The sequence below is a fragment of the Balaenoptera acutorostrata genome, chromosome 5 (assembly GCF_949987535.1).
Source record: "Balaenoptera acutorostrata chromosome 5, mBalAcu1.1, whole genome shotgun sequence".
In the NCBI taxonomy this organism is placed as follows: Eukaryota; Metazoa; Chordata; class Mammalia; order Artiodactyla; family Balaenopteridae; genus Balaenoptera; species Balaenoptera acutorostrata.
The window spans coordinates 40,914,800-40,942,676 of NC_080068.1; the positions used below are offsets into that span (position 1 = coordinate 40,914,800).

At 34.7% G+C, this 27,877-nt stretch overlaps 1 protein-coding gene across 1 annotated transcript in view; it reads left to right on the forward strand.

Moving 5' to 3' along the window:
* The window catches only part of MAPK10 (mitogen-activated protein kinase 10), a 289,939-nt gene that overhangs the window by 151,734 nt on the left and 110,328 nt on the right, over positions 1 to 27,877 (forward strand). Inside the window, exon 3 of the mRNA XM_057546301.1 lies at positions 22,933 to 23,004. Within this exon, the coding sequence (XP_057402284.1) occupies positions 22,939 to 23,004 (66 nt within the window). The 5' untranslated portion in view covers positions 22,933 to 22,938. The remainder of the gene's footprint in view (positions 1 to 22,932; positions 23,005 to 27,877) is intronic.

A 27,877-nucleotide genomic window follows, 5' to 3' on the forward strand; every position in this document is an offset into this window, starting at 1 on the left:
ATTCCTCTACTAATTTTTTCTACCCTGTCTTGGCTCATGGGATAGTTCAGATAAAGTGACTATCTACAAATTCTTTAAATTTATCTGAAATAAATGCAAATCCTTTGTGAGAAACAATAATGTCTCATTATCTACATATAACAATGGACTGTCATCAATGTTCTAAACTTTTCCTTGGAGTTTGAACCCTGACTCTTGCAGCCAGTTGGCATTTCCTAATCCCCTTTTTCTCAGTGGTCTCTATTGCAGCTGAGCTAGCCAAAGTCTGTTTTTAAAACAGGGAAAGGGAGAACTTCCCCAAACATGTTCATTGGAGAGGAAAGTGATACAAAAAATAAAAGTGCTAATCCTCAGGCATACTCAAGTTGTTCCTTTAAAAGTCCCTTATGTTGTGAGACAATTAAGACACAACTGAATCTACTGAACATATTTAAAGGTTATAGAGAGCCTAGAGATTGAGACAGAAATAAATTAGGTAAAGTAAACAAAAAGAGAGGTGTTTGTCCTGATCCAAACATTAAAATGCTAGATAGAAATGCCATAACAAATACAGTATAATACAGTACTCCTCTGTACTGAAAATGTTACTAGAAGAAACATAAAATATTGTTTATTATTAAGAAATAGTTGTACATTTTTGAACTTGCTTTTCTAACTCTAAACACAGATGGAGTTCAATATATACACATACATTTTTTTCTAACTACCAGCCAGTTAATTATATGATTGATGTATGTAAGGGAAGAAAAGAAAATATTCCTCTGTCACTTTTCATATATTAATACTGAATAGAACTTAAGGAAGACTCATGACATCACTGCTTCTTCTTTCCTACCTCCACTAAGTCCACTTATCAAAATGTAAAAGCTTTGTTATTATTTTCTAAAAGAGAGTGGACATGATTCATGATTCTTATATTCTTTTGAAATCATATTACTCCTATAATGACCTTATTTTTTTCCACATTACCCATTATTCAATTAAAAATCATAGAGATTCAAAACGTTAGTATATTGTCAACCTTGGCTTTTTGTTCATGTTCTTTTTTTTTTAATGGTGAATGAAGCATTTGGCATGAGTAGCTCTTATAAGTGATGGCTAAATACAGGTCAGCTTTCTAATGGCTTTTTTTGAACTTTATTTTTTGTTGTTGTGACATTTCAACTAATCATGAAATATCATAGATGAAGTTAAACCAAACTAAATTTATATGGCATAAAATTTTATTTTGTCATGAGTCATATTAAAATGGCTTTTGATTTGATTACACATTTTTTTAAGTAATTTTGTTGACATTTATGTAGCACACATTTGAAAACAGTTTTTTTTAATGCCACTTAGTATATCATAATTTACTCAGATTGGATGTGGATACAATTTCTGAACATAAGCTTTGCAAAAGTGTGTGCAGTTTTATGTTGTAGGATTAGGTGATATATTGTTATTCATATATATATATATATATTTCTGAAAAAATATTAAAGCAATTAATTTATTATAAAAAGCACTTAACAGAGAGCTTTGTCTACAGATGACTTTCAATAGATGTTTGTTCCCTTCTCTTTACTTCATTTCATAATCTTTAATTTGCTTTGGTTTACACTAGAAGGTAATTAATACAGTTTGAATGCAAGAGTATTAATATTCTACTTGAAGAATATAAAAGATTTTTTCTATAAAATAATTACCTAAAGAAAAAAACCTTCAGATTGTCTACTAATTTAGTTATTATTAAAGAAAAGACCTTCCTCTAAAAGGTTAAGGTTACTAACCAAGGTAACCTTGGTTAAACTTGCTGCAATCTTTTTAATAACCACAAAATAATAATACTGTATATTTCTATGTTTTCTAAAATAATAGACATATTCTTATAAGAAATATTCTTTTGAAATATCCACTGAAACTAGGCTAAAGAATAAATTGAGGGAACATTTGACCTTATGTGAATTTATGGTTTATTCTGCTGGAAGCATTGGATTGTGATATGAGTTTGTGTTGGCAATATCCCAAATATCCTCCTTTTCTTTCTTCACTCTATGAAGTGTTGATTAATACAAAGACACCTTTACATCGCTAAATGAAATGAGTACCTGTTTACATTTTTGATTCCTTAAGTTTGTGCTTTACATTAGAATTTAAAAAGATTTGGCTGTGCAAGATAGGATGTGTGCTAATTATGCATGCAGTAAGGGGCTATTCAGAGAAATCTGTCTTGCAAACCAGGAGATGGAAAGAAGCTGTGAAGAAGACAATGAGAACGGCTCTGGTTTTGCATGTGTTCTTATGAAATACAGCAGTAGGAAGATGAAAGTGGAGGGGACAGAGTTGCATGGATAAAAAGAAAGGGTGGTAAAACTTGTATCTGGGTCTTTGGATGGTGATAAATATGTTCCTACAAGAAGAGTTGGCTTGAAGCCTTGGAAAAACTGCTTCCATTTCCGTCCTCCTTTGTACTTATCTCTACTTTAGAGTTTATGGTTAATTATTTTTACAAATCATTTTCCTCTTGCCCTCTTCACTCCAATTCAGTTACTAAGTGACTGGAAGATAAAGTGACCTCTGAATTTATTCTTCTCATTATATTGTTAGATTTTTGCACATCACTTAAGGGATGCATTTGTTTGTTGTAAGTTCAACACCTCTCCAGCATTCAAGTTGACATTTCACCTAATTAATAACCCCTATTGGCCTAGTTATTCTGGGGATGCATAATTAAGGCAATAATGCTACTTGTTCAGTGGAATTAAGATTTCATTTTGCCTTTTAGATTAATTGCCCAAAGGTTTATTGCTTTTTCTGGCTCTAGGCATATTATTATGCCCATCTGTGTTAAAATAAGCATATTTTTAAAGTCCAACCTTAGAAAAATTAAAAAGTTACTCTAATAGAAAATTTTGAACTTCGAGGATTTAAAAATAAACCCATATATATGTACAGTATTTTAATTTACTTAAAAGGGAATTCCTTAAAGACACTAATTTTGACCTTTTATCTTTGAATTGTTCACTTTTGTACTTGGAGTCCCCTCTATAGCACCTGACGCAGAGTGGATACTGGATATATATATACATTTTCACTGACTTCATGTGATGGGAATTTGAATTTTCTTTTTAAAATGAAGTTAATATAAAAATGGTTATACATAAGTAATTCTGAGTAAAAATCAAAACAAATACAAACACTATTTCTATTTTTACTCTTTGGAACTTGTAGTCTGAATGTATTTATTCTCTGTGATGTGAAATGTTAATGACTTATCTATCAAATTGTATACATGAAAATACATAGCACTTACTATATAAAAGGCACTATACTCCACACTTTACAAATATTATTAATGTGGAATCACTAATGGAAAAAATAGCATACTTTCCCTCAGGTAACTATTTAGAAAAAAAGACCACGTGTACACACACAAACCTAGAAATGCTCACAGGTGTGGAGCACGCAGATGTTAGGTTCTGAGTGTTCTGTGTATAGAATGATGGCTGTGGTGGTGGGAGATACATAGGGTTTCCTGCAGTAACTGAGGAGCTGAGTTTCATACCTCTTGATATTTAGATGGAAAAATGTCATGACAAATGTTGAAGAAAAAGATATAACCAGGCAAAAAAAATAGTGGTTTAGATCCCTCACCTGGGCAAAATACCTTTTGCGATAGATAATGAGATTTGAACTTGTGGTGTCTGTTAAACCCAGTAGAACCTATTCAAGAAATATTTTATTTGTTTTATAAACTATAAGGATGATGAAAAAATCCTGTTTCTCTATGTTAATGTAATTGTATACAGGCTATTTTAGAAAAAAATAAGTAAAACACTTGTGTCTAGGTGCAGGTACATGAATTTTAGGAGAAATTAGAAGAGAAAAAAAATCAGTTTCTGGGAGGCCACTGATAATATATTTAACATGTTTGCTGGCCAAGATTTTGAGAAATCTAACCTGTGTTTACTGCATAGCATTTGGGACATTTGGATTACAGTCCTATTGCCTCGCTGATGAGATATGTGAATTTGGAAGATTTCCTAACTATTTACCATTAGACCTCAAGTTTCTCATCTGTGAAAAGAAGTTGCTTAGATGCTTGCTATGTTTTCTTTCAGTTCAAAAGCTTTGCATCTGTTATTTTACCATGTGCTATAATAACATTTTTCCTTATTAAAAGATGTAGTCTTCATTGTAAAAACTAGAAAATATGTAAAAGCACAAAGTGATAAATATGGGCACAGTTCTATCTCTGTAAAACTATATTCATATCTATTCAGTTTTTAAAAGATTGGGAACATATTGTGGTATTTTTAAAATGTTTTTCCACTTTACAGTATATTGTGAATGTTTATCCATCTTATAATTTATAAATGCTTAAATGGAATTATGTTATATGTTTTTACGATAATTATTTTATTAATCCATTTTTATGGAGCATTTAGTTTTCCAATTATTTTACTATAAATAATGCTGTGGGGAATATTTTTATAGATTAATCTTTGTACAGATACTTGATTATATCTTTAGCATAAATTCTTAGGTATGGAATTATTTGTCTTAAATGCATTTTTAAACAATTGAATACCTTGTTGTCAAGCTACCCCCAATACTGAATGGATATTTATTTGCAACATCTATTGATTCATTCAATAAATATTTATTTAGTGCTCATTTTATATTGTGTAAACATGAATGAAGTATTGAGAGAAATGGATATCTGGGAGGAGGAGAACAGGTAGGTCTGTTTCTCTGCATTGAATATATTAATTATCAAAAAACTTCCACAATTTGATGAGTAAAATACTGTCTTATTTTTTATTTCTTTGCGATTAAGATCAAAACCCTTTTAAAAAAATTACTTTGATAGCCATTTTGTATTGGGACTATTTTGTTGTACTGACTACCTTGCTTGGTGTCTATGTCTCTCTTTGGTGAAGGAAGAAGGTGACCTGTAATGTTAATTAGTTCTCTTTCAACTGGTTGCCAATTGTACTATGTTTTCATCATCAAAATTAGAATTTTTTTTTTAAATTTATTTATTTTAGGCTGCCTTGGGTCTTCGTTGCTCCACGCAGGCTTTCTCTAGTTGCCGCGGGCTACTCTTGTTGTGGTGCGCGGGCTTCTCATTGCGGTGGCTTCTCTCCGTGCGAAGCACAGGCTTTAGGTGCGCAGGCTTCAGTAATTATGAACGCAGGCTGAGTAGTTGTGTCTCACAGGCTCTAGAGCACAGACTCTGTAGTTGTGGCGCACAGGCTTGGTTGCCCTGCGGCATGTGGGATCTTCCCAGACCGGAGATCGAACCCGTGTCCCCTGCATTGGCAGCGGATTCTTAACCACTGCGCCACCAGGGAAGCCCTAGAATTTTTCTTATCAAAATTAGAGCACTTTACTTTCCATTATATGTTGGTGATAAACTGACCTTTTTTTGTTTGTATGTTTCATCGTTCTCATTATATTGGTTCTATACTGTGTTTTAAATTGACTTATTTCTAAAGCACCATTTTTTCTACCTTAATACTTTATTTTATGCCCATCAGTCTTCCTTCAGTCCAATTGTTCTTTTCTGAGGATTCTGACTCCTATCTCTAGTTGTTTTTAAGATTTTATCACTGTTTGGCTCTTCTACAGTTACTTGTAATATTTCTAGGCATGGATTTGTTCTTATCTATCCTGCTAAGGACTTCATTCTGTTTTTCAGCTTTTTAGGAGAATTAACGGTCATTATTACTTCAGATATTCTCCTTGCCCTTTCTATTTATTTGCTTTGTTCCTTCTGGAACTCCAATTATATTTATTTTGGACCTTGTTAATGTATTGTATATGTCTCTCAATCTTTCATATTTTCCATCTCTTTATTATTCGATCATAAATTCCTGTGAATTCCCTTCCAGTTCATTAGCTCAACTGTTTCTATTTAACCTGTTTAACCTATTAGGCTTTTAATTTAAAAGCTACTTTTCCCACAACTTCTAGTTAATTCATTTTCAAATCTATCCATTTTCCCTCTAATCATGGTGATAGCTTATTTCTCATGGCATTTATTCTGACTCTTAATTATTTTATTCATTCCTACGTATGGTCTTTCCAATTGTTTTTTGTCATGTCTAAAGTTCTTGTGGTGGTAATACTTCTTTTATAGTATCTGCCGATGCTCACTTGTGGTGTTTGCTTTCCTTGTGATATTTATGGAAAATATGTATTCATCTTTCAGTGTTTTTTTTTTTTTTTTTTTTTTTTCATTTCTTGTACCTGGTAACTTCCAGTGGTGTGCTAGTAAATGTTCAATTATTAGTTCTCTGAGAAAAAGTGCTCGGGTTTGTAGCATATCCCCAGCACAGCCAATTTTAAACTACTGAAGTGGTGTCATCAAGCATGGAGGTGGGAAGGGATGTGCACACTGAGGTTTTGTAAGCTGGTTGTAGGAGCCAACTTCCGAACACCACTGGCAATTTTCCTTTTATAATATAAATTCAGCTGTGTTAATTTTTGTTATAGTTTACCCAGTGCATGTAGAGTTTTGTGATATGAGTTTCCGTTAGCTAACTCTTCCAGGACCAGAAGCAATGCTATATGTTCAAAATTAAGAAAGCTTAAAAATGTTTGTATGTTATAGTTCTTGGATTGGTGAATTTCACCATTTCTACATCTTTTATATGTCCTATCTCTTAATACTCCACCCTTTTTCTTATGCATTTGCCTCATTCCCCCATCATCTCTTACATTCTGGTCTCTATTGCTTTACTCCTGCTAAATAAGCTTATCAAAGGATTTCTGTGGAAGGAATCATCTTGTTACATAAACAATATTTTAAGAGATTATTAGCTTTTAGAGGTAGACAAGCACAGACTCCTTAGAAGGAGATAGCATATCTCCTGAAGCTAATGATGTACTCCTAGATATTTGTGGGTAGAGTGTGTTAAATCAGAGGCAACATTTTTCTGTAAATGGTGAGATAGTAAATATTTTAGACTTTGCAGGCCATACAGTCCCTCTCCCAACTACTCAACTCTGCCATTATAGTGTGAAAGCAGCCATAGATAATATGTAAACTAATAGATGGCTGTGTTCCAATAAAACTTTATTTATAAGAAGGTAATGGGTTGAATTTGGTGCATGGGCTACAGCTTACTGAGCCCTGCTCTAAATGATAGTCCATGGATGTAAAGATTTAATAATATTTTAAAGTGAGCATATGCACAGTTGTTAATAGAAAATTAAATTTAATTTCATTTTCTATATCAGCACTTGAAAAGATAATTACTAGTTTTTAGATATAATTATTTTTTCTTTTGCACATGGTTAGGAGAACAATTTTGGGCATAGAAGAGACAGAGTGTTTTTTGTAATTAACAGTGACTTTGTATTTTAATATTGTATATGTACCTGCTGGCTATTAAGAGAGTCATTTATAATAAATCTGATATGTGTTAAATACAAAAATTATTTATAGAATATGAGTTTGTGGTATACGAACTCAACTTGGAAACTGCTGGACCTTAGACTGTTTTTTGGAATCAGTAGTTCATTTCGTTTTCCCTTGCATATATTGCATTTCAGTGACAAACCATGGGAGCCTGGAACTGCCCAGAACAATTTGATTTTTTCATCTGTGAAGATTCTCAAACCTCCTGTGGGTTAGTTGGCATATCTCACATGTAAAAGAATTTAAGTATTGATCTAAGCTATTAAAACACATCATAGTTACATTCTTTTATAGCAACTGCTGTGCACCAGTTCAACCTAATGAGTTCTCAAGTGTATCTAATTTTTACAACTTGGCCTACTGCTTTGCTCAGAGTAGCCATTAACTCCTATCGGCATGTAATGAGGAGAAACTCAGTAGAGTACATAGCAGGAAATAAACATATGAGGGTTTTCCCAAAAGACCAACCAGTAATTGAAAGCACTAAACTCCCCAAATTATCATCCCCTCCCTTTTCAAGCTACTCATAGGTCCTATATTGTACCAAAATGTTGTCACTAATTCCACTTTAGACTAATATCAAGATAGTGCCCTGGCCATTTGTGTTGTTCCTATGCAATGGTGCCAAATGTTCTCTGCCAGGCTACTAGGAAGTATAATTACCAAGCTAGTTTTCTGTAATTCACTAGGATTATCATACTGAACATTCTCTTTCCTTTAATGTCCCTTTGAGGAACAAGAAGATTCTGCCTTGACTTAGTGACTTAGTCATAGAGCTACATTTGGAATCTTTATAATGCAAACCAGGAAAGGTCAAGATGCTTGCTTTTCATAGCAAGATTATTCATTCATTAAAAATTAAAATACATTGTTCATTTCAGGTGGGGGGCTGGATGTTATTATTTCCCACATGCCCAGTTTAGCAGTACAGAACAAAAATAGCCCTGCATGGTAACATTTTTGCAGGTATCTTTGCTGGACTCTTTCATACTTTCACTACTGCAAACTTCTCATTCTTAATTTGTTTTCATCAAATTTATTGAAAATTCATAGGTCTCAATATGAAAAGATAATGAAAATAGTTAGATTTGTGGTAGAGAAAGAAAGAAGATTTTTTCCTTTGATTCACTTTTTATTCAATAAACATTTACTCAACATTAGCTCTACACTAAGAATAGCACTGGGCCCTGGGGTTGTGAACATGAATAAAACATAATCACTTTCCCCAAGAAGGTCATAATGTAGTATGGAACAGACATATGAACAAACAGTTACAATATTATAAGATACTTGTAATAAAAATACAAACAAAGTGCTGTGAGAAGCCTAGGGAAAGAATGAGGAGTGGCTGAGAGAACATTTCTCCATTTAACATGTCCTACAAGATAGTGAAACAGCAATGGAACCACGTATTTTAAATGCTGGAAATGAGAATTTGGAAAATGGAAATAAAATAAAAATGCCATTTATAATAACATGAAAACATAAATGCTTAAAAATAAACTTAAATGTATGAAAGGACTGTAAACATAAAATATATGATTAAATATAAAATACTTTTCTTTGTAAATTCTTAATTTCTTTAAAATAGAATGGCTTATGCAAAGAAAAAATAATGGCAATGTGTTGTGGAGTTTATAAAATATGTATAATTAAAATATATGACAACAATAGCTGAAAGGAAAATTGAAGCATACTATTGTAAGTTTCTTAAACTATATGTGTGAAGTAGGATAATATTATTTGAACCTACTTTACTAAAAATAAGTGCATATTGCAAACTCTAGAACAACCATTAAAAAAAAGAAGAAAAAGAAATATAACAATTTATTGTATAAAATAAAATGGGAAACAAAAAGATACACAGTTCTTCCAAAAAAAGCTCAGAAGGAAGAAAAATGGAATAAAGAATATAGGGATAGAGGATCTTCAAGATGGCAGAAGAGTAAGATGTGGAGATCAACTTCCTCCCCACAAATACATCAGAAATACATCTACATGTGGAACAGCTCCTACAGAACACCTACTGAACGCTGGCAGAAGACCTCAGACCTCCCAAAAGGCAAGAAGCTCCCCACGTATCTGGGTAGGGCAAAAGAAAAAAGAAAAACAGAGAAAAAAGAATAGGGACTGGACCTGCACCAGTGGGAGGGAGCTGTGAAGGAGGAAAGGTTTCCACACACTAGGAAGCCCCTTCGCGGGCAGAGACTGCGGGTGGCAGAGGGGGGGAGCTTCGGAGCCACGGAGGAGAGAGCAGCCACAGGGGTGCAGAGGGCAAAGCGGAGAGATTCCCGCACAGAGGCTCGGTGCCGAGCAGCACTCACCAGCCCGAGAGGCTTGTCTGCACACCCGCCGGGGCGGGCAGGGGCTGGGAGCTGAGGCTTAGGCTTCGGTCGGATCTCAGGGAGAGGACTGGGGTTGGCGGCGTGAACACAGCCTGAAGGGGTTAGCGCACCACAGCTAGCTGGGAGGGAGTCCAGTAAAAGGTCTGGAGCTGCCGAAGAGGCAAGAGACTTTTTCTTGCTTCTTTGTTTCCTGGGGCGCGAGGAGAGGGGATTCAGAGCGCCGCCTAAACGAGCTCCAGAGATGGGCGCGAGCCGCGGCTATCAGCACGGACCCCAGAGACGGGCATGAGACGCTAAGGCTGCTGCTGCAGCCACCAAGAAGCCTGTGTGCGCACACAGGTCACTATCCACACCGCCCCTCCCGGGAGCCTGTGCAGCCCACCACTGCCAGCGTCCCGTGATCCAGGGACAACTTCCCCGGGAGAACGCGCGGCGAGCCTCAGGCTGCTGCAACGTCACGACGGCCTCTGCCGCCGCAGGCTCGCCCCGCATCCATACCCCTCCCTCCCCCCAGCCTGAGTGAGCCAGAGCCCCCAAATCAGCTGCTCCTTTAACCCTGTCCTGTCTGAGCAAAGAAAAGACACCCTCAGGCGACATAAACAAAGAAGCGGGGCCAAATCCAAAGCTGAACCCCGGGAGCTGTGCAAACAAAGAAGAGAAAGGGAAATTTCTCCCAGCAGCCTCAGGGGCAGTAAATTAAATCTCCACAATCAACTTGATGTACCCTGCATCTGTGGAATACCTGAATAGACAACAAATCATCCCAAATTGAGGAGGTGGACTTTGGGAGCAAAGATATATATATATTTTTCCCTTTTTCTCTTTTTGTGAGTGTGTATGTGTATGCTTCTGTGTGTGATTTTTGTCTGTATAGCTTTGCTCTTGCCATTTGTCCTAGGGTTCTGTCTGTCTGGTTTTATTGTTTTGTTTTGTTTTTTTATTACTTAAATTTTTTTTTTCTTAATAATTATTTTTTATTGTAATAACTTTATTTTACTTTATTTTATTTTTTTATCTTCTTTCTTTCTCTCTTTCTTTCTTTCTTTCTTTCTTTCTTTCCTTCTTTCTTTTCTTTTCTTTTCTCCCTTTTATTCTGAGCCGTGTGGAGGACAGGCTTTTGGTGCTCCAGCCAGGCGTCAGGGCTGGGCCACAGAGGTGGGAGAGCCAAGTTCAGGACACTGGTCCAAAAGAGACTCCCAGCTCCATGTAATATCAAACAGCAAAAATCTCCCAGAGATATCCATCTTAATGCCAAGACCCAGCTCCACTCAACGACCAGCAAGCTGCAGTGCAGGACACCCTATGCCAAACAACTAGCAAGACAAGAACACACCCCCTTCCATTAGCACAGAGGTTGCCTAAAATCATAATAAGGCCACAGACACCCCAAAACACACCACCAGACGTGGACCTGCCCACCAGAAAGACAAGATCCAGCCTCATCCACCAGAACACAGGCACTAGTCCCCTCCACCAGGAAGCCTACACAACCCACTGAACCAACCTTAGCCACTGGGGACAGACACCAAAAACAACCGGAACTATGAACCTGCAGCCTGAGAAAAGGAGATCCCAAACACAATAAGTTAAGCAAAATTAGAAGACACAGAAACACACAGCAGATGAAGGAACAAGGCAAAAACCCACCAGACCTAACAAATGAAGAGGAAATAGGCAGTCTACCTGAAAAAGAATACAGAATAATGATAGTAAATATGATCCAAAATCTTGGAAATAAAATAAATACTAGAAACGTTTAACAAGGACCTAGAAAAACTAAAGAGCAAACAAACAATGATGAACAACACAATAAATGACATTAAAAATTCTCTAGAAGGGATCAATGGCAGAATAACTGAGGCAGAAGAACGGATAAATGACCTGGAAGATAAAATAGTGGAAATAACTACTGCAGAGCTGAATAAAGAAAAAATAATGAAAATAATTGAGGACAGACTCAGAGACTTCTGGGACAACCTTAAATGCAACAACATTCGAAGTATAGGGGTCCCATAAGAAGAAGAGAAAAAGAAAGGGTCTGAGAAAATATTTGAAGAGATTATAGTTGAAAATTTCCCTAATATGGGAAAGGAAATAGTTAATCAAGTCCAGGAAGCACAGAGAGTCCCATACAGGATAAATCCAAGGAGAAACACACCAAAACACATATTAATCAAACTATCAAAAATTAAATACAAAGAAAAAATATTAAAAGCAGCAAGGGAAAAACAACAAGTAACACATAAGGGAATCCCCATAAGTTTAAGAGCTGATCATTCAGCAGAAACTCTGCAAGCCAGAAGGGAGTGACAGGACATATTTAAAGTGATGAAAGAGAAAAACCTACAACCAAGATTACTCTATCCAGCAAGGATCTCATTCAGATTTGACGGAGAGATTAAAAGCTTTACAGACAAGCAAAAGCTAAGAGCATTCAGCACCACCAAACCAGCTTTACAACAAATGCTAAAGGAACTTCTCTAGGCAGGAAACACAAGAGAAGGAAAAGACCTACAATAACAAACCCAAAACAATTAAGAAAATGGGAATAGGAACATACATATCGATAATTACCTTAAATGTAAATGGATTAAATGCTCCAACCAAAAGACACAGATTAGCTGTATGGATACAGAAACAAGACCCATATATGTGCGCCTACAAGAGACCCACTTCAGACCTAGGGACACATACAGACTGAAAGTGAGGGGATGGAAAAAGATATTCCATGCAAATGGAAATCAAAAGAAAGCTGGAGTAGCAATTCTCATACCAGAAAAAATAGACTTTAAAACAAAGACTATCACAAGAGACAAAGAAAGACACTACATAATGATCAAGGGATCGATCCAAGAAGAAGATATAACGATTGTAAATATTTATGCACCCAACATAGGAGCACCTCAATACATGAGGCAAGTACTAACAGCCATGGAAGGGGAAATTGACAGTAACACAATCATAGTAGGAGACTTTAACACCCCACTTTCACCAATGGACAAATCAACCAAAATGAAAATAAACAAGGAAACACATGCTATAAATGATACATTAAACAAGATGGACTTAATTGATATTTATAGGACATTCCATCCAAAAGCAAGAGAATACCCATTTTTCTCAAGTGCTCATGGAACATTCTCCAGGATAGATCATATCTTGGGTCAGAAATCAAGCCTTGGTAAATTTAAGAAAATTGAAATCATATCAAGTATCTTTTCTGGCGAAAACACTATGAGACTAGATATCAACTACAGGAAAAAATATGTAAGAAATACAAACACATGGAGGCTAAACAACACACTACTTAATAACCAAGAGATCACTGGAGAAATCAAAGAGGAAATCAAAAAATACCTAGACACAAATGACAAGGAAAACACAACCACCCAAAACCTGTGGGATGCAGCAAAAGCAGTTCTAAGAGGGAAGTTTATAGCTATACAAGGTTACCTTAAGAAACAAGAAACATCTCAAATAAGCAACCTAACCTTACACCTAAAGCAATTAGAAAAAGAAGAACAAAAAACCCCCAAAATTAGCAGAAGGAAAGAAATCATAAAGATCAGATCAGAAATAAATGAAAAAGAAATGAAGGAAACAATAGCAAAGATCAATAAAACTAAAAGCTGGTTCTTTGAGAAGATAAAAAAAATTGATCAACCATTAGCCAGACTTATCAAGAAAAAAAGGGAGAAGACTCAAATCAATAGAATTGGAAATGAAAAAGGAGAAGTAACCACTGACACTGCAGAAAGACAAAGGATCATAAGAGATTACTACAAGCAACTCTATGCCAGTAAAACGGACAACCTGGAAGAAATGGACAAATTCTTAGAAATGCACAACCTTCCGAGACTGAACCAGGAAGAAATAGAATATCTGAAGAGACCAATCACAAGCACTGAAATTGAAACTGTGATTAAAAATCTTCCAACAAACAGAAGCCCAGGACCAGACGACTTCACAGGTGAATTCTATCAAACATTTAGAGAAGATGAACAGCTATCCTTCTCAAACTCTTCCAAAAAGAAGCAGAGGGAGGAACATTCCCTAACTCCTTCTACGAGGCCACCATCACTCTGATACCAAAACCAAAGATGTCACAAAGAAAGAAAACTACAGACCAATATCACTGATGAACATAGACACAAAAATCCTCAACAAAATACTAGCAAACAGAATCCAAAAGCACATTAAAAGGATCATACACTATGATCAAGTGGGGTTTATCCCAGGAATGCAAGGATTCTTCAATATATGCAAATCAATCAACGTGATACACCATATTAACAAACTGAAGGAGAAAAACCATATGATTATCTCAATAGATGCAGAGAAAGTTTTGACATAATTCAACACCTATTTATGATAAAAAACCCTCCAGAAAGTAGGCATAGAGGGAACTTTCCTCAACATAATAAAGGCCATATATGACAAACCCACAACCAAATCATCCTCAATGGTGAAAAACTGAAACCATTTCCACTAAGATCAGGAACAAGACAAGGTTGCCCACTCTCACCACTATTATTCAACATAGTTTTGGAAGTTTTAGCCACAGCAATCAGAGAAGAAAAAGAAATAAAAGGAATCCAAATTGGAAAAGAAGAAGTAAAGCTGTCACTGTTTGCAGATGACATGATACTATACAAAGAGAATCCTAAGATGCTACCAGAAAACTACTAGAGCTAATCAATGAATTTGGTAAGTAGCAGGATACAAAATTAATGCACAGAAATCTCTTGCATTCCTATACACTAATGATGAAAAATCTGAAAGTGAAATTAAGGAAACACTCCCATTTACCATTACAATAAAAAGAATAAAATATCTAGGAATAAACCTACCTAGGGAGACAAAAGACCTGTATGCAGAAAATTATAAGACACTGATGAGAGAAATTAAAGATAATACAAATATATGGAGAGATATACCATGTTCTTGGATTGGAAGAATCAACATTGTGAAAATGACTCTACTACCCAAAGCAATCTACAGATTCAATGCAATCCCTATCAAACTACCACTGGCATTTTTCACAGAACTAGAACAAAAAATTTCACAATATGTATGGAAACACAGAAGACCCCGAATAGCCAAAGCAATCTTGAGAACGAAAAATGGAGCTGGAAGAATCAGGCTCCCTGACTATATACTATATTACAAAGCTACAGTAATCAAGACAGTTTGGCACTGGCACAAAAACAGAACTATAGATCAATGGAACAGGATAGAAAGCCCAGAGATAAACCCATGCACATATTGTCACCTTATCTTTGATAAAGTAGGCAAAAATATACGATGGAGAAAAGACAGCCTCTTCAATAAGTGGTGCTGGGAAAACTGGACAGCTACATGTAAAAGAATGAAATTAGAAAATTCCCTAACACCATACACAAAAATAAACTCGAAATGGATTAAAGACCTAAATGTAAGGCTAGATACCATCAAACTCTTAGAGGAAAACCTAGGCAGAACACTCTATGACATAAATCACAGCAAGATCCTTTTTGACCCACCTCCTAGAGAAATGGAAATAAAAACACAAATAAACAAATGGGACCTAATGAAACTTAAAAGCTTTTGCACAGCAAAGGAAACCATAAACAAGACTAAAAGAGAACCCTCAAAATGGGAGAAAATATTTGCAAATGAAGCAAATGACAAAGGATTAATCTCCAAAATTTACAAGTAGCTCATGCAGCTTAATAACAAAAAAACAAACAACCCAATCCAAAAATGGGCAGAAGACCTAAATAGACATTTCTCCAAAGAAGATATACAGATTGCCAACAAACACATGAAAGAATGCTCAACATCATTAATCATTAGAGAAATGCAAATCAAAACTACAATGAGATATCATCTCACACCAGTCAGAATGGCCATCATCAAAAAATCTAGAAACAATAAATGCTGGAGAGGGTGTGGAGAAAAGGGAACCCTCTTGCACTGTTGGTGGGAATGTAAATTGGTACAGCCACTATGGAGAACAGTATGGAGTTTCCTTAAAACACTAAAAATAGAACTACCATACGACCCAGCAATCCCACTACTGGGCATATACCCTGAGAAAACCATAATTCGAAAATAGTCATGTACCAAAATGTTCATTGCAGCTCTATTTACAATAGCCAGGACATGGAAGCAACCTAGGTGTCCACTGACAGATGAATGGATAAAGAAGATGTGACACATATATACAATGGAATATTACTCAGCCATAAAAAGGAACGAAACTGAGTTATTTGTAGTGAGGTGGATGGACTTAGGGACTGTCATACAGAGTGAAGTAAGTCAGAAAGAGGAAAAAAAATACTGTATGCTAACATATATATACGGAATCTAAAAAAAAAAAAAGCATAAAAGAAAATGGTCAGAAGAACCTAGGGGCAAGACGGGAATAAAGATGTAGGCCTACTAGGGAATGGACTTGAGTATACGGGGAGGGGGAAGGGTAAGCTGTGAGAAAATGAGAGAGAGGCATGGACATATATACACTACCAAACATAAAATAGATAGCTAGTGGGAAGCAGCTGCATAGCGCAGGGAGATCAGCTTGGTGCTTTGTGACCATCTAGAGGGGTGGGATAGGGAGGGTGGGATGGAGGGAGCTGCACGAGGGAAGAGATATGGGGACATATGTATGTGTATAACTGATTTACTTTGTCATAAAGCAGAAACTGACACACCATTGTAAAGCAATTATACTCTAATAAAGATGTTAAAAAAAAAAGAAATTGAAAATATAACTACCATATGATCCAGAAATCCCATTTCTGGATATATATCCAAAGAAAATAAACCATTATCTCAGAGAGATATCTGTACTCCCATGTTCACTCTAGCATTATTCACAGTAGTCAAGGTATAGAAACGAGAGAGTAGAAAAGTGATTGCCACTGGTTTGGTGGGGGAGGAGGAATAGGGTAGGGAGAGGTTTGTAATAGGGCACAGACTATCATTATAAGTTGAGTAAGATCCATAAGAGGATCTAACATATAACATGGTGACTATAGTTCATAGCACTGTATTATATAATCAAAACTTGCTAGAGATTAGAACTTAAATGCTCTCACCAATAAAGGGGGCAGGGAATATGTGAGGTGATGGATGTGTGAATTAACTAGATGGGGGAAATCCTTTCACAACATATACATATATATATACTTGTATATATGACATATACAAGTCATCATATTGAATATTTTAAATGCCTTAAACAATTTATTTGTCAATTATACTTCAATAAAGCTAAAAGAAGAAAGAAAAAAAAAGAATATAGGGATAAAATACAAAACTAATTGTATGATGGTAGACTTAAATTCAATAACATCCATAATTACTTTAAATGAAAATGGATAAATGTATCTGTTAAAAGGCAGAGATTATCAACAAGTCATCACTTCTCTTCAATATTGTACTGGAGGCAGGACAATTAGGGAAGAAAAGGCAGATTGGAAAGGGAAAAGCAATAACTGTCTTCACTTGCAGATGACATTTCTGTGTATAAAGAAAATCCTAAACCATCAACAAAATATTTACTAAATTTAATAAGTGAATTTAATAGGGTTCTAGATACAAGGTCACATACAAAAATCAACTTTATTTTTAGAAATGAGCATTTAGGAAATGGAAATGAAAATATGCCATTTACAATAGCATCAAAAAATATAAATGCTAAAGAATAAACTTAAAAAAATATAAGGTCTATCTATATACTGTAAACTACAAAAGATTCCTGAGATAAATTAGAAAGAACTGAAGTAAATGGACAAATATACTATGATTGTGGATAAAACACCAAATATTAAGATATCTATTCTTTCCCAGGTGATCTATAGTTCTAATGCAATCCCAATCAAAATTCTAGAAGGATTTTAAAAAATTTTGAAATGTTAGGCTGTTTAAAATTAATGTGGAAATGCAGAGGCCTAGAATAGTCCCAAAAATAAAAGAGAAGAAAAATTTGGGGACTTACTTAATTTTAAGACTATTATAAAGCTACACTTATCAAGACAGGATGGTATTAGCGTGAAGATAGACAACAGATAAATGGAATAGAATAGAATCCTGAAATAGACTTGCATTGGTACAACCAACTGATTCTTTAACCAAGGCAGCAAGGCAACTCAATATTGAAAGGAAAGCCTTTTCACCAAGAATGCTTGAAAAACTGCATATCATTAAGGAATAGAAGTGAACCTTAACATATACATCACACCATGAATTAAAATTAATTGGAGAGGTATCATAGACCTAAAAGTAAAATCAACAATGTAAAGCTTCATGAAGAAAATGTGGAAGGATATCCTCATGAACCTGGATTAGGAAAGATCCCTTGACAAAATCAAGAAAGCACTAATAATAAAAGGAAAATAAATCATAAAATAAATTTCATAAAAATTAAATATTACTCACTAAAAGACAGCATCAATAAGCTGAGTATGCAAGTTACAGACTGAAAGAAAATATTCATAATACATGTAACTGACAGTAAACTTTAATCTGAAATAGAGAATTTCTGCAATTTGTATAAAAAGACAAACAACTCGCTTCCGCCACCCACAGTCCCGCCAAATGGGCAAAGTATTATACTTGAAAAGTCACTCTACCGAGTAAGATAAATAAATGGCCAACAAACTCATGAGAAACATTCTCAACACTATTAGTCATCAGGGAAATAAAAAATAAAACCATAATGAAATACTACTAAACACTCACTAGAATGATTAAAATTTAGAAAACTGATAACACCAAATGTTGGCAAGGATGTGAAGCAACTGAATTTTTATGCATTGCTACAGGGGGTAGACAATGTGTCTGACAATTTTTAATAAGTTAAATATATTCCTATCCCATGATCCAACAATTCCTTCTTTAGGTATTTTTGCCAAAAGAAATGAAAACATATTTGTGCAAAAATACATGTATATAAATGTTTGTGCAGCATTATTGATATCCAAAAAATAGAAACACCTCAAATGTCTAAAAGCAGAATAGAGAATAGATAAACTGATACATTTTACTCAGAAACAAAAAGAACAACTACTGATACTTATGCCAACATGGATGAATTCTAAAAGAAGCCCAACGAAAAAGAGTATATACTGTATGATTTCATTTATATGAGCTCTAGAACAAGAAAAACTAATCTATATGGAGAAAGAAGTTAGAACATTGTTGCGTGGGGGGTGGGGACTATTGTCAAGAAAAGGGTACGGGGATTCTCAGACTTTACCTTCATCGCAATGTGAGTTACATGGATATATGCATTTGTCAGAACTCATCAACCTGCACACTTTAGAACTGTTCATTTTGCTGTGTGTAAACTATACCTGGGCAAACTAAATTTTTAAAAAAATTAAAAATAAGAAGTGGAGGTAACTATCTGGCAAAAATTATACATGAATCTCATGGAAATGCAATAAAATAATCTCACAGATTGAAATTTGAGGAGTAAATTGTTTCTTTTGTTGTTCTGTTTTGCTTTTTACTTATTTTATGACTGTATTTTAGTAACTTTTTTTCCTGTAGTGGATTTAGTTTCTCATATAACAGAAAGTCTAGAATTAGAAAACTCCAGAATTTCTTAATTCAGTAGTTTAATGGTATCATCAAGCACAGAGTTCTTTCTATTGTTCTGCTTTACACTGCTCAGCATTTCTTCTCAAGATCATTTCCTATTAGTGGCTTTACGAGCGTTTTGGTTCCGGACATCCATGAAGAGATAACAATGCCTAGCAAGAGAATGAAGGACCTTGTTCCTTGTGTCATTTGAACCTTTTTCTATTATAAAATATCAGACATATCAAATAGCATACATTTTATACCTGTAAGGTTTAAAGAATAATAATGAAATAATGTTGCTTGACATCACTACTCAGCTCAAAGTAGTCATAACGAATACCATTGAAAACTCCTGCATGCCCCTTTCTAGGGGTGTTCTTCCCCTCCCTAGGAGATAGCCAGTCTCTTGAATTTTGCATTTTTTATTCTTTTGCTTTTCTTTATGTTTTATCATAGTAAAAAAACATTCTTAAATAATACATTTTTTAGTTGTGTATATTTTGTAACTTTCATAAGTGAAGTTAGCCATGACTTCTTTTCATTCATTTACCGTGTTTATGATATTTAGCACGTTGATATTTGTTTCTTTATACAACCATTTCATTACCATATAGTATTCCACTAAATGAATGTACCATAGTTTATTTATTCATTGGTTTTTCTGTGATTATTTTTTCCAGTATTAATTTTTATTATTTATTTCTTTTGCTATTACTAAAGTATTCTAATGAACTGCCTTTTATATGTATCTTGGTAGCAAAACACAAGAGTTTCTCTGGAAATATGTGTAGAAGTAGAATTGGTGGGTGTTAGGCTATGCACAAGCTTACTGTATAATGCTATTTTCCCCCTAAATTTGGTTGTTCCAACTGCCAAAATTATCAGCAGTGTATGAATATTCCCATCTGATCAACTGCTTTGCAAAACCTGAATATTATCATACTTTTCAGTCTTTATTAATATGATAGGTATAAAATAGTATCTCAATGTGGCTTTAAATTACACATATATTTATGAGCCCTTTTATATTTCTTTTTTTTATAAAATGTAATCCATATTGTTTGCCCATTCTTCTGTTGGGTTCTTTGTCTTTTTCCTCTTATATTTTAGGAGCTATTTATAGATTCTGGATAAATCTTCTTCTGGTTATATGTGTTTCAAATATTTTTTTCTAACTTTATAGCCTACTTCTTTATCACATTTTTTCATAAACAGAAATGATTCATTTTAGTCTATTTTATCAGTAATTTCCTTTTTAACTTAGCATATTTACATATTATTTATGATGTATTCCTCAGACATTCAACTACATTTCCTTCTATATTATTTAAAGTTTGGCCTTTCCTGAAAATTTAATCCATCTGGAATTGTGTTTTGTATACAATATGAGGTAGGGGTTGTCAAGAACTTTGAAGAGTTTTAGATGTTACCCTACCTGCAAGCTAACAAGGTAGCTTGCCACAGTTTCATGAATGCTGGCGGAAGATAAGCGATTCCTGGGTCAGATCAAAGTTCTTTACTACTCACGTTAATAACAAGAGCTAGAGTGTCAGAATTCATGCCAGTTTCTCAGGCTCAGTTCCCACAGGGCGACTCAAAGAAGGTCAGGTGACTACTGCACATACAGTGAGTGGTGTTATACAAGAGGAATCCCAAGCTTAGGGAACCCAAATCTCTTATGGTGGGTGGTTAGCATGCCTGACATTTGCCCCAGAGGGACACCTTATCTATATTATAGTGCAGAATAATCAAACCTGCCTTATGTTCCAGATGGAGATATGTTTGCTTTATAACCATCCTTGAGAAGATAGTCTGGAATAAAGGCAGCCAGTGCCTCTGCCTGTAAGACATGCAGAAATATGAGAAGCCCATAGAGAATTGTCTCTAACAAGGACAACTCTTCCCTCCCCTTGCCCCAATATTTATGACCAATTGTCTCAGCTTAGTTTAATGCATCGTCTCTCCTTTCCCCAGATATCTTTAATATAATCAGGTTTAAATGTCTATATTAACATAATTTAACATAATCAGTTTCCATATACGTATGTGTCTGTTTCTGGGCTCTCTGTTCTATTAATCAGTAGTCTATCTCTGTATCCACCCCGCGTACCTTACTTACCACAACTTTATAATAAATCCTGATCTCTGGTAGAGCAACTCCCTCCCCAACCTCCACAAATACCCACCTTATTCTTCTTCAGAAATGTCTCATATATTCTAGTCCTTTCATTTTTCCTTGTATTTAAAAAATCTACACAGGTTCCAATGTAAAATATTTTTTCTTGCAATTTAGACCTTCCTTCTGGGATTGTTTTACTTGCTCCAGAATTTTGTTTGAAACTTTCTATAGTAAACTTTATGCAGGTGTCTCCGCTGTGACTTCCCACCATAGATAGCTTCCAAGCTTTGGTTCCTGTACTCTGCATGCCGCCCTTTAAAAGCTAAATTTCTGATCTTCAGACATCAGCAGATGGTCTGAGGACGAGTGACAGGTTCAGCTCATTTACTTCTCTGCATGGATCTTTTCACATTGTTTTCAGCCTCAGAATTTTTCTTGCCTTTTTTTTGGGCAGCTCAGCTATGCATTTTAAAAGACATTTTGTCTATTTCACCTAACCTTTCTAGAAGTTTTGCACTGAAAGTGGTTTTCAAGATAGCTAATCATTCACATTGTCAGAAACAGAAGTCTTGTGTCAATAGTGGTTTTAAAATTGTTTAATCTCACAGAATTGTATCTTGCACACAATACATATTCAACAAAGTGTGTTTAATTGAACTGAATAAGATTTTGGTTGGGTTTTTCTGATGCTGCCTCATCATTCCCAAATAACCCAGTACCTAATTTGGCATTTCCACTGTAAGATTATTATCCTCTCCTTAAAACTTTACAACATTAAAAAATATTTAAACATACAGAAAGCAATATACTTGAAATCTTTGTACTTACCACCAAGATTAAATACATGTTAATATAGTGTCCTATTTTCTTTAATCTATGGTTACATGGTTAGATAACAAAGCAATGCATATTATTTTGTGTACTTTAAAATTTTACATTAATAATACAGTGATATTCATACTTTTTTGAAAGCTGCTTTTTTTCCCCACTCAACATCATGTTTGAAATATTTTCCATGCTGACACCCTAAGCTTTGATTCAATTATTCCAAGTCCTGTCTGTAATTTTATTATAAATTAAATTTTATTTAACAGTCCCTTTATTCTACAACAAATATTCTTATTATATATATCCTCTTGAGCATGTATTTGAGAATTTTTAAAAATTAGATGCCTAGAACTGAAAGTGCTCTATAATAGCATGTACTTAACTTTAACATATTAGGTATATCCAGTTTCTTATATCTGGTCTTTATGATTGTGATGACATTGATCATTATAGAAGATAGGACATTTTTTCACCTTATTTTATTATTTAATATTTACAATTGTGAAAAGTACCTAGCACTGGTCTGGACAAGGATTATGCTGAATATATGCAGTGCATGAAACCTTGTGTATAATTCAAATTATACTAAAGTTTATACTATTCAATAATGAATAATTAGGTGATTTGGAAATTCATGCCCCCATTTTTTTCTATAGGTATTTATGAGCCTCCATTTATTGTACTACTGCAGTGAACCAACCTTGGATGTGAAAATTGCCTTTTGTCAGGTGTGTGTTCCTTACAGGTAAAACAAGGTACAGTATATTCACTTGTATTTCCATTTTGCCAACCCATCTTGCAAATGTTCCACACTAAAGTGAATGTTTATGTAACATTAAAAGTAGCTTAGGAAGTAGAAGCTAGTACCTAGATACTGTTTTTTTCCCCCCAGTTCATTTATGTTAGAATAGGAATTAAGAGAATTCTTTTTAATGTTTATAAATATAGTACTTGATCACTGTATAAAGTGATTTCTTACTAGATTTAACATCATTAATATGTCTTTTTCAAATCCTTAAAATGTGGTTTTATTCATCAAACTAGCTAAAGTCTATGATATTATTTTTCATCCAAGAACTGATGAGCCCCAAGTAGAGTATCTCTAGTACTGAAATATAATAATATGTAGGTAGTGCTCCATTTGTTTTCTGATGTTCAGTTCTAACCAGTAGTTGATAACAAAGATAAAACGACAATAATGACTAATAAAAGTATCTTTAACCTACAATGAGCACTAGTGAGAAGGTGTTGTTCATGGACCAGATAAGAGTCTGCACTCCTGTGTTCATACAAGTGATATTCTTAAGAAAGAGCCCAGCTGGGCACCTGTACCTACTCTAAGTATGTTTAGGTAGTTCTAACTTAAGCCTGTTGTCATGGCATAATTAATAGTGCTCATTTTTACTCTCAGGAATTTTTATTTGGCCAGTAAATTTCATGGTAACTCTATTCATACCCCAAGCAGAGAGCACTTCTGTTTTTTCTATAATGATTTTCATTGCATGTTCTCATCAAGATGGGCTGTAAACAGAGAATGACATGCATCCCTTGAAACAAGGTTTAAAGAATAACTCTGCAGCTTCTATTATTTTAATACAATATTTTCTGATTATAGAAGTAACGTACTGATTATAGAAAATATATAAAAATGCAAAGGGAAATAAAACATTGGTAAATCTATTCTGCCTGAGCATAGTTAGAATTTCTATGGAAAAGTAAAATGTGTTACGTGCTATGAATGGGATTTATTGTCTATTTCATCTCCCTGACCTGTAAATTCTTGCAGTGCCAAAAACCTCAGACTTTCAGATAACTTCTCTTCTCTAACTAGAACTCTGGATCTGGACAGCTTAGTTTAGAAATTCCAAATCTGCCACTTACTAGCCATTTACTTGTGAGCTTGGGCAAGTTAGTTAACCTTGCTGTGCTTCAGTTTATTTGTAAAAAGGGGAAAAAGTAATAGTATCTACCTTCTACGTTTATGAGAATTAAGTGAGTTAATACTTGCATAACACTGAGTACAGTGCTGGAATATATTTTTGTTAAATAGCTAACTATATCTTAAATAAATTTACATTCACTTTTCTTTTGCTCCCCTTGAGTTCTAGTGTTTTAAATATTATCAGTATCTTGAATACTCCCCAGTTATATCTCCAACACAAACCTCTCCCTGAAACCAGACTCATAAACTCAATTGCTTGTCCTACATCTCAGCTCAGATGGCTAATAGGCATAGCAAATGATACATATACCAAACTAAACCCTTGATCTTTCCTCCAAAATTGCTCTGCTCTAATTCAGTAAATGCTAAATCCATCTTTCCAGTTGCTTAGAGCAAAATCTTCAGAATCATCTTTTGGACAATAATTTGCATCCAATCTGTCAGCAAATTCTGTTGGCTCTACTTTAAAAATATATCTGGAATCTCACTACTTCTCACCATTTTCTCCACCACCATTCTGATCCAAACCTGGATTATTGAAAGAGCTTCCACTTTTGCTCACCCCCAAATGGTTTACTCTCAAAACATCAGCAAGAGTGATATTTGAAAAATATAAGTGAGATCATGTCACTCCTCAGTTAAAAACAAAAAAAAAGCAAAACAAAAAAACCTTCCAGTCAAGTGAAATATCTTCCCATCTCACTTATGGTAAAAATTCTTAAAATAAATACACAAACCTTTGCCATGTACCCACCTAGACACCCCTCCTTCAAATGCTCTTCCTTTATTATCCACTTGGCTCATGCCTTCACCACCTTCAGGACTTGGCTCAAATGTCATTTTTAAGGGAGTCTTTCCTGCTTATCCTATTTAAAATTGCCCCTTCCTAATCTACACTGCCTACCCCACACCGTCTACCCAACTTCCCAGTCTTTCTATTTTTTTCCCTCCATAACACTTTTTGGTATCTGATACACTATATACGTAACTAGCATGTTGCTTCTCTCACTCCACTAGAATGCATTTTTCAGTTGGGCAGGGATTTTTTTTCAGTGGTGTGCTGTGAGCTCACATAGGCTCACAAGAGTTGATTGTGCACATCCCTTCTCAGCTTTAAGTTCAATGATGTCAAGTTGGTAGATTGAACTTTGTCATGATAGGAATATGTACGTTGTGTAAATAAACCATTGCTGCAGATAAGTTCTCTCCTCTCTCTCACCCCCAGCCAGTTGTTGAACAATTAGCAGCACATGGTTGGGATTTTGTCTCTTTTGCACACTGCTGTACTGTAGCACTAAGAATAGTATCTGGCATAGTGTGGGCTCGCACCAAATATTTGCTTAATGAATGAATGATATATGTTTGGTTAATGCAATCAATTGCAACTGTGATAGTGCTCTGGTGAAAAATGAGCAGACCTGAATTTCTGGTTAAAATATCTGGGCCTACAGTTTGCAAGCTGTATGACTGTGAGACATTTCCTTAATGTCCATAATCCTAGCCATTTACCATGGGCATTAGTACTTACTTAAGAAACAAACCACAAACAAACAAAAAGTTTATTTTTTACATATTTCAAGATCAAGTCTGAATTTCAAAAATTATCAATAAAAAAGTCTTAAAACTTCAGCTATTACTTTTAATCCAAAGAGTTTTTATGTAGGTTGAAGTTATTTTTAGATCAGCTCTCAAAATTTGGGTACAGATGCAGAATGTCTATTTCTAGGAAGAGTTCTTTTAAAGCAAAGGAATAAAAAGAAGTGAAGCATGAACTTTCTTAATGACTCTGATTTTTTTTGCTTGCTATGAGCTTTTGATATCTAGAAAATATACATGCATATTCTATAACTTAAAAATATCATAGCAAGCAGAAAATTTCTAGTTGTGACTCAGAGTGCTTTATTTACTTTCCGGGTAGAATTTTTATTTGATGTTAATGTTTATGTTTTTCTTTCCTGTGGCTCTGAGCCTCATTTAGTATTCTAGTAATTTAAAGAAAATACTGTATTTATTTTTAGAGGCAGAATTATCTACTTGGGTTTACTTTCAAACTATGTGCTTTGGAAGCTTCTCATTTCATGAGATATCTCATGGATCCTTGGTATGCAGTGGTGTTTAACACCATCTCCAGCAGGGTTAGGTTGCTCCCAACTTCTTGCCACACAGACAATACGCAAAGACCTTTAAGTAACTTGTCAACAATTAGTGATCAAGTGTATCCAGAATTCAGGTCTCTTGAGTCTTAATCTTTGGCTTTAAAAAATTATATCATATTTATAAGTTTTTCACTGTTATCAGTAAGAAGTCACAGAAAATATAGAAAATAAAATTGCCTGGGTAGTTATTTATCAACAGTAAATATGCACATTATCTGTAGTAGTATTAACCTTTTTTTCTTAGTTGAATTATTTGAAGAACATGGGATTAATTGAGGTACTCCTATTAATTTTGTTGCTTTTTTCTTTAAAAAACATCAAGCAGTTTTTGCAGGCAAGAGGTTTCTTGTAATATTCTGAGGAGAAATTTGTCTTAGACAATGAAAAAATAATCTTTAGTTTGCACTTGTATGAATCCTTTACAAAAATATAGACTGACAGGGAACTGAAAGTGCAAAAGCTCTTGATCCTCCTGAGAAATAGGTAAGCCCTCTTAGCCTGCTTTTCTCAATTAAATAAAGAAAGGCAGAACTATTAAATTTCACTCTATGAATTTTTAAAAATATCTGTGAAAAGTGCTATTTTTGGAACTCTGCTGTACTGAATAGTACAGGGCTTTATACACATGAAATATAAGAAATATATACACAGAGAGATAATGTGTGTTGGGAAACCTAATGCACACCCACTGGTGTCTACAGCATTTACCACATCCTGATTTGTGTTACCATTGGTTGTACGGGTTTGTGTTTTCCCTGCTCAATGGTGACTGTCTCTGGGACAGGGCCAGGGCATCTTCATCCTTGTCTTCCAATCCTGGAATTCTATCTTAATTCAGTAGATGTTCAATAAATGCTTTTGGGTAAAAGAGGGTAAATAAAAACTCAGAAAAACACTGTGTCCTGAGTGGAAATTTGCTTGCCTTTCAAAATCAAGTCAACTTCTCAACATCTTACCATCTTGTAAGTGTATATTAATATATTTAATTGCATTTTGGTTAATTTGCTAATCATAAATCAGTGTTAGTCTAACATTTATCTAAAAAGTTATTAACTTATTGTCCTCTCTAAATGTTTATGATGCATGAGTTGGTTATGAATCATTTAAAATGATTTCTTGATTTTCAGAAAGCCTGAGAGATAGAAGGTTCAAATCAGTGAATCAAAAATTATGAGTCTAAGTAACACTAGAAATAAAGGGACTGAGCTCATTGGGCTTCTTTTTGTTAAGACACAGAAACTCTTCATGCCTTCTTACATTGTCTATGCAAGGAGACATCTACACATCGACTGATTATTGATTGGTTCCATCAGTCATTTATTCAACACATCTTTACTCAGTGCCTATAATATGTATCTGTAACTTGTAGAAATTAGGGATACAGGGTGAGTATGGTTACTCTCCTCAAAGAGCACACTGTCTAGTCTAAAGCACAGTAGAGAGTGGCTAGGCTTATAAACATAAAGAAAACCTATTCTGCTTTGAGTTAAAAACCTCAGTGGT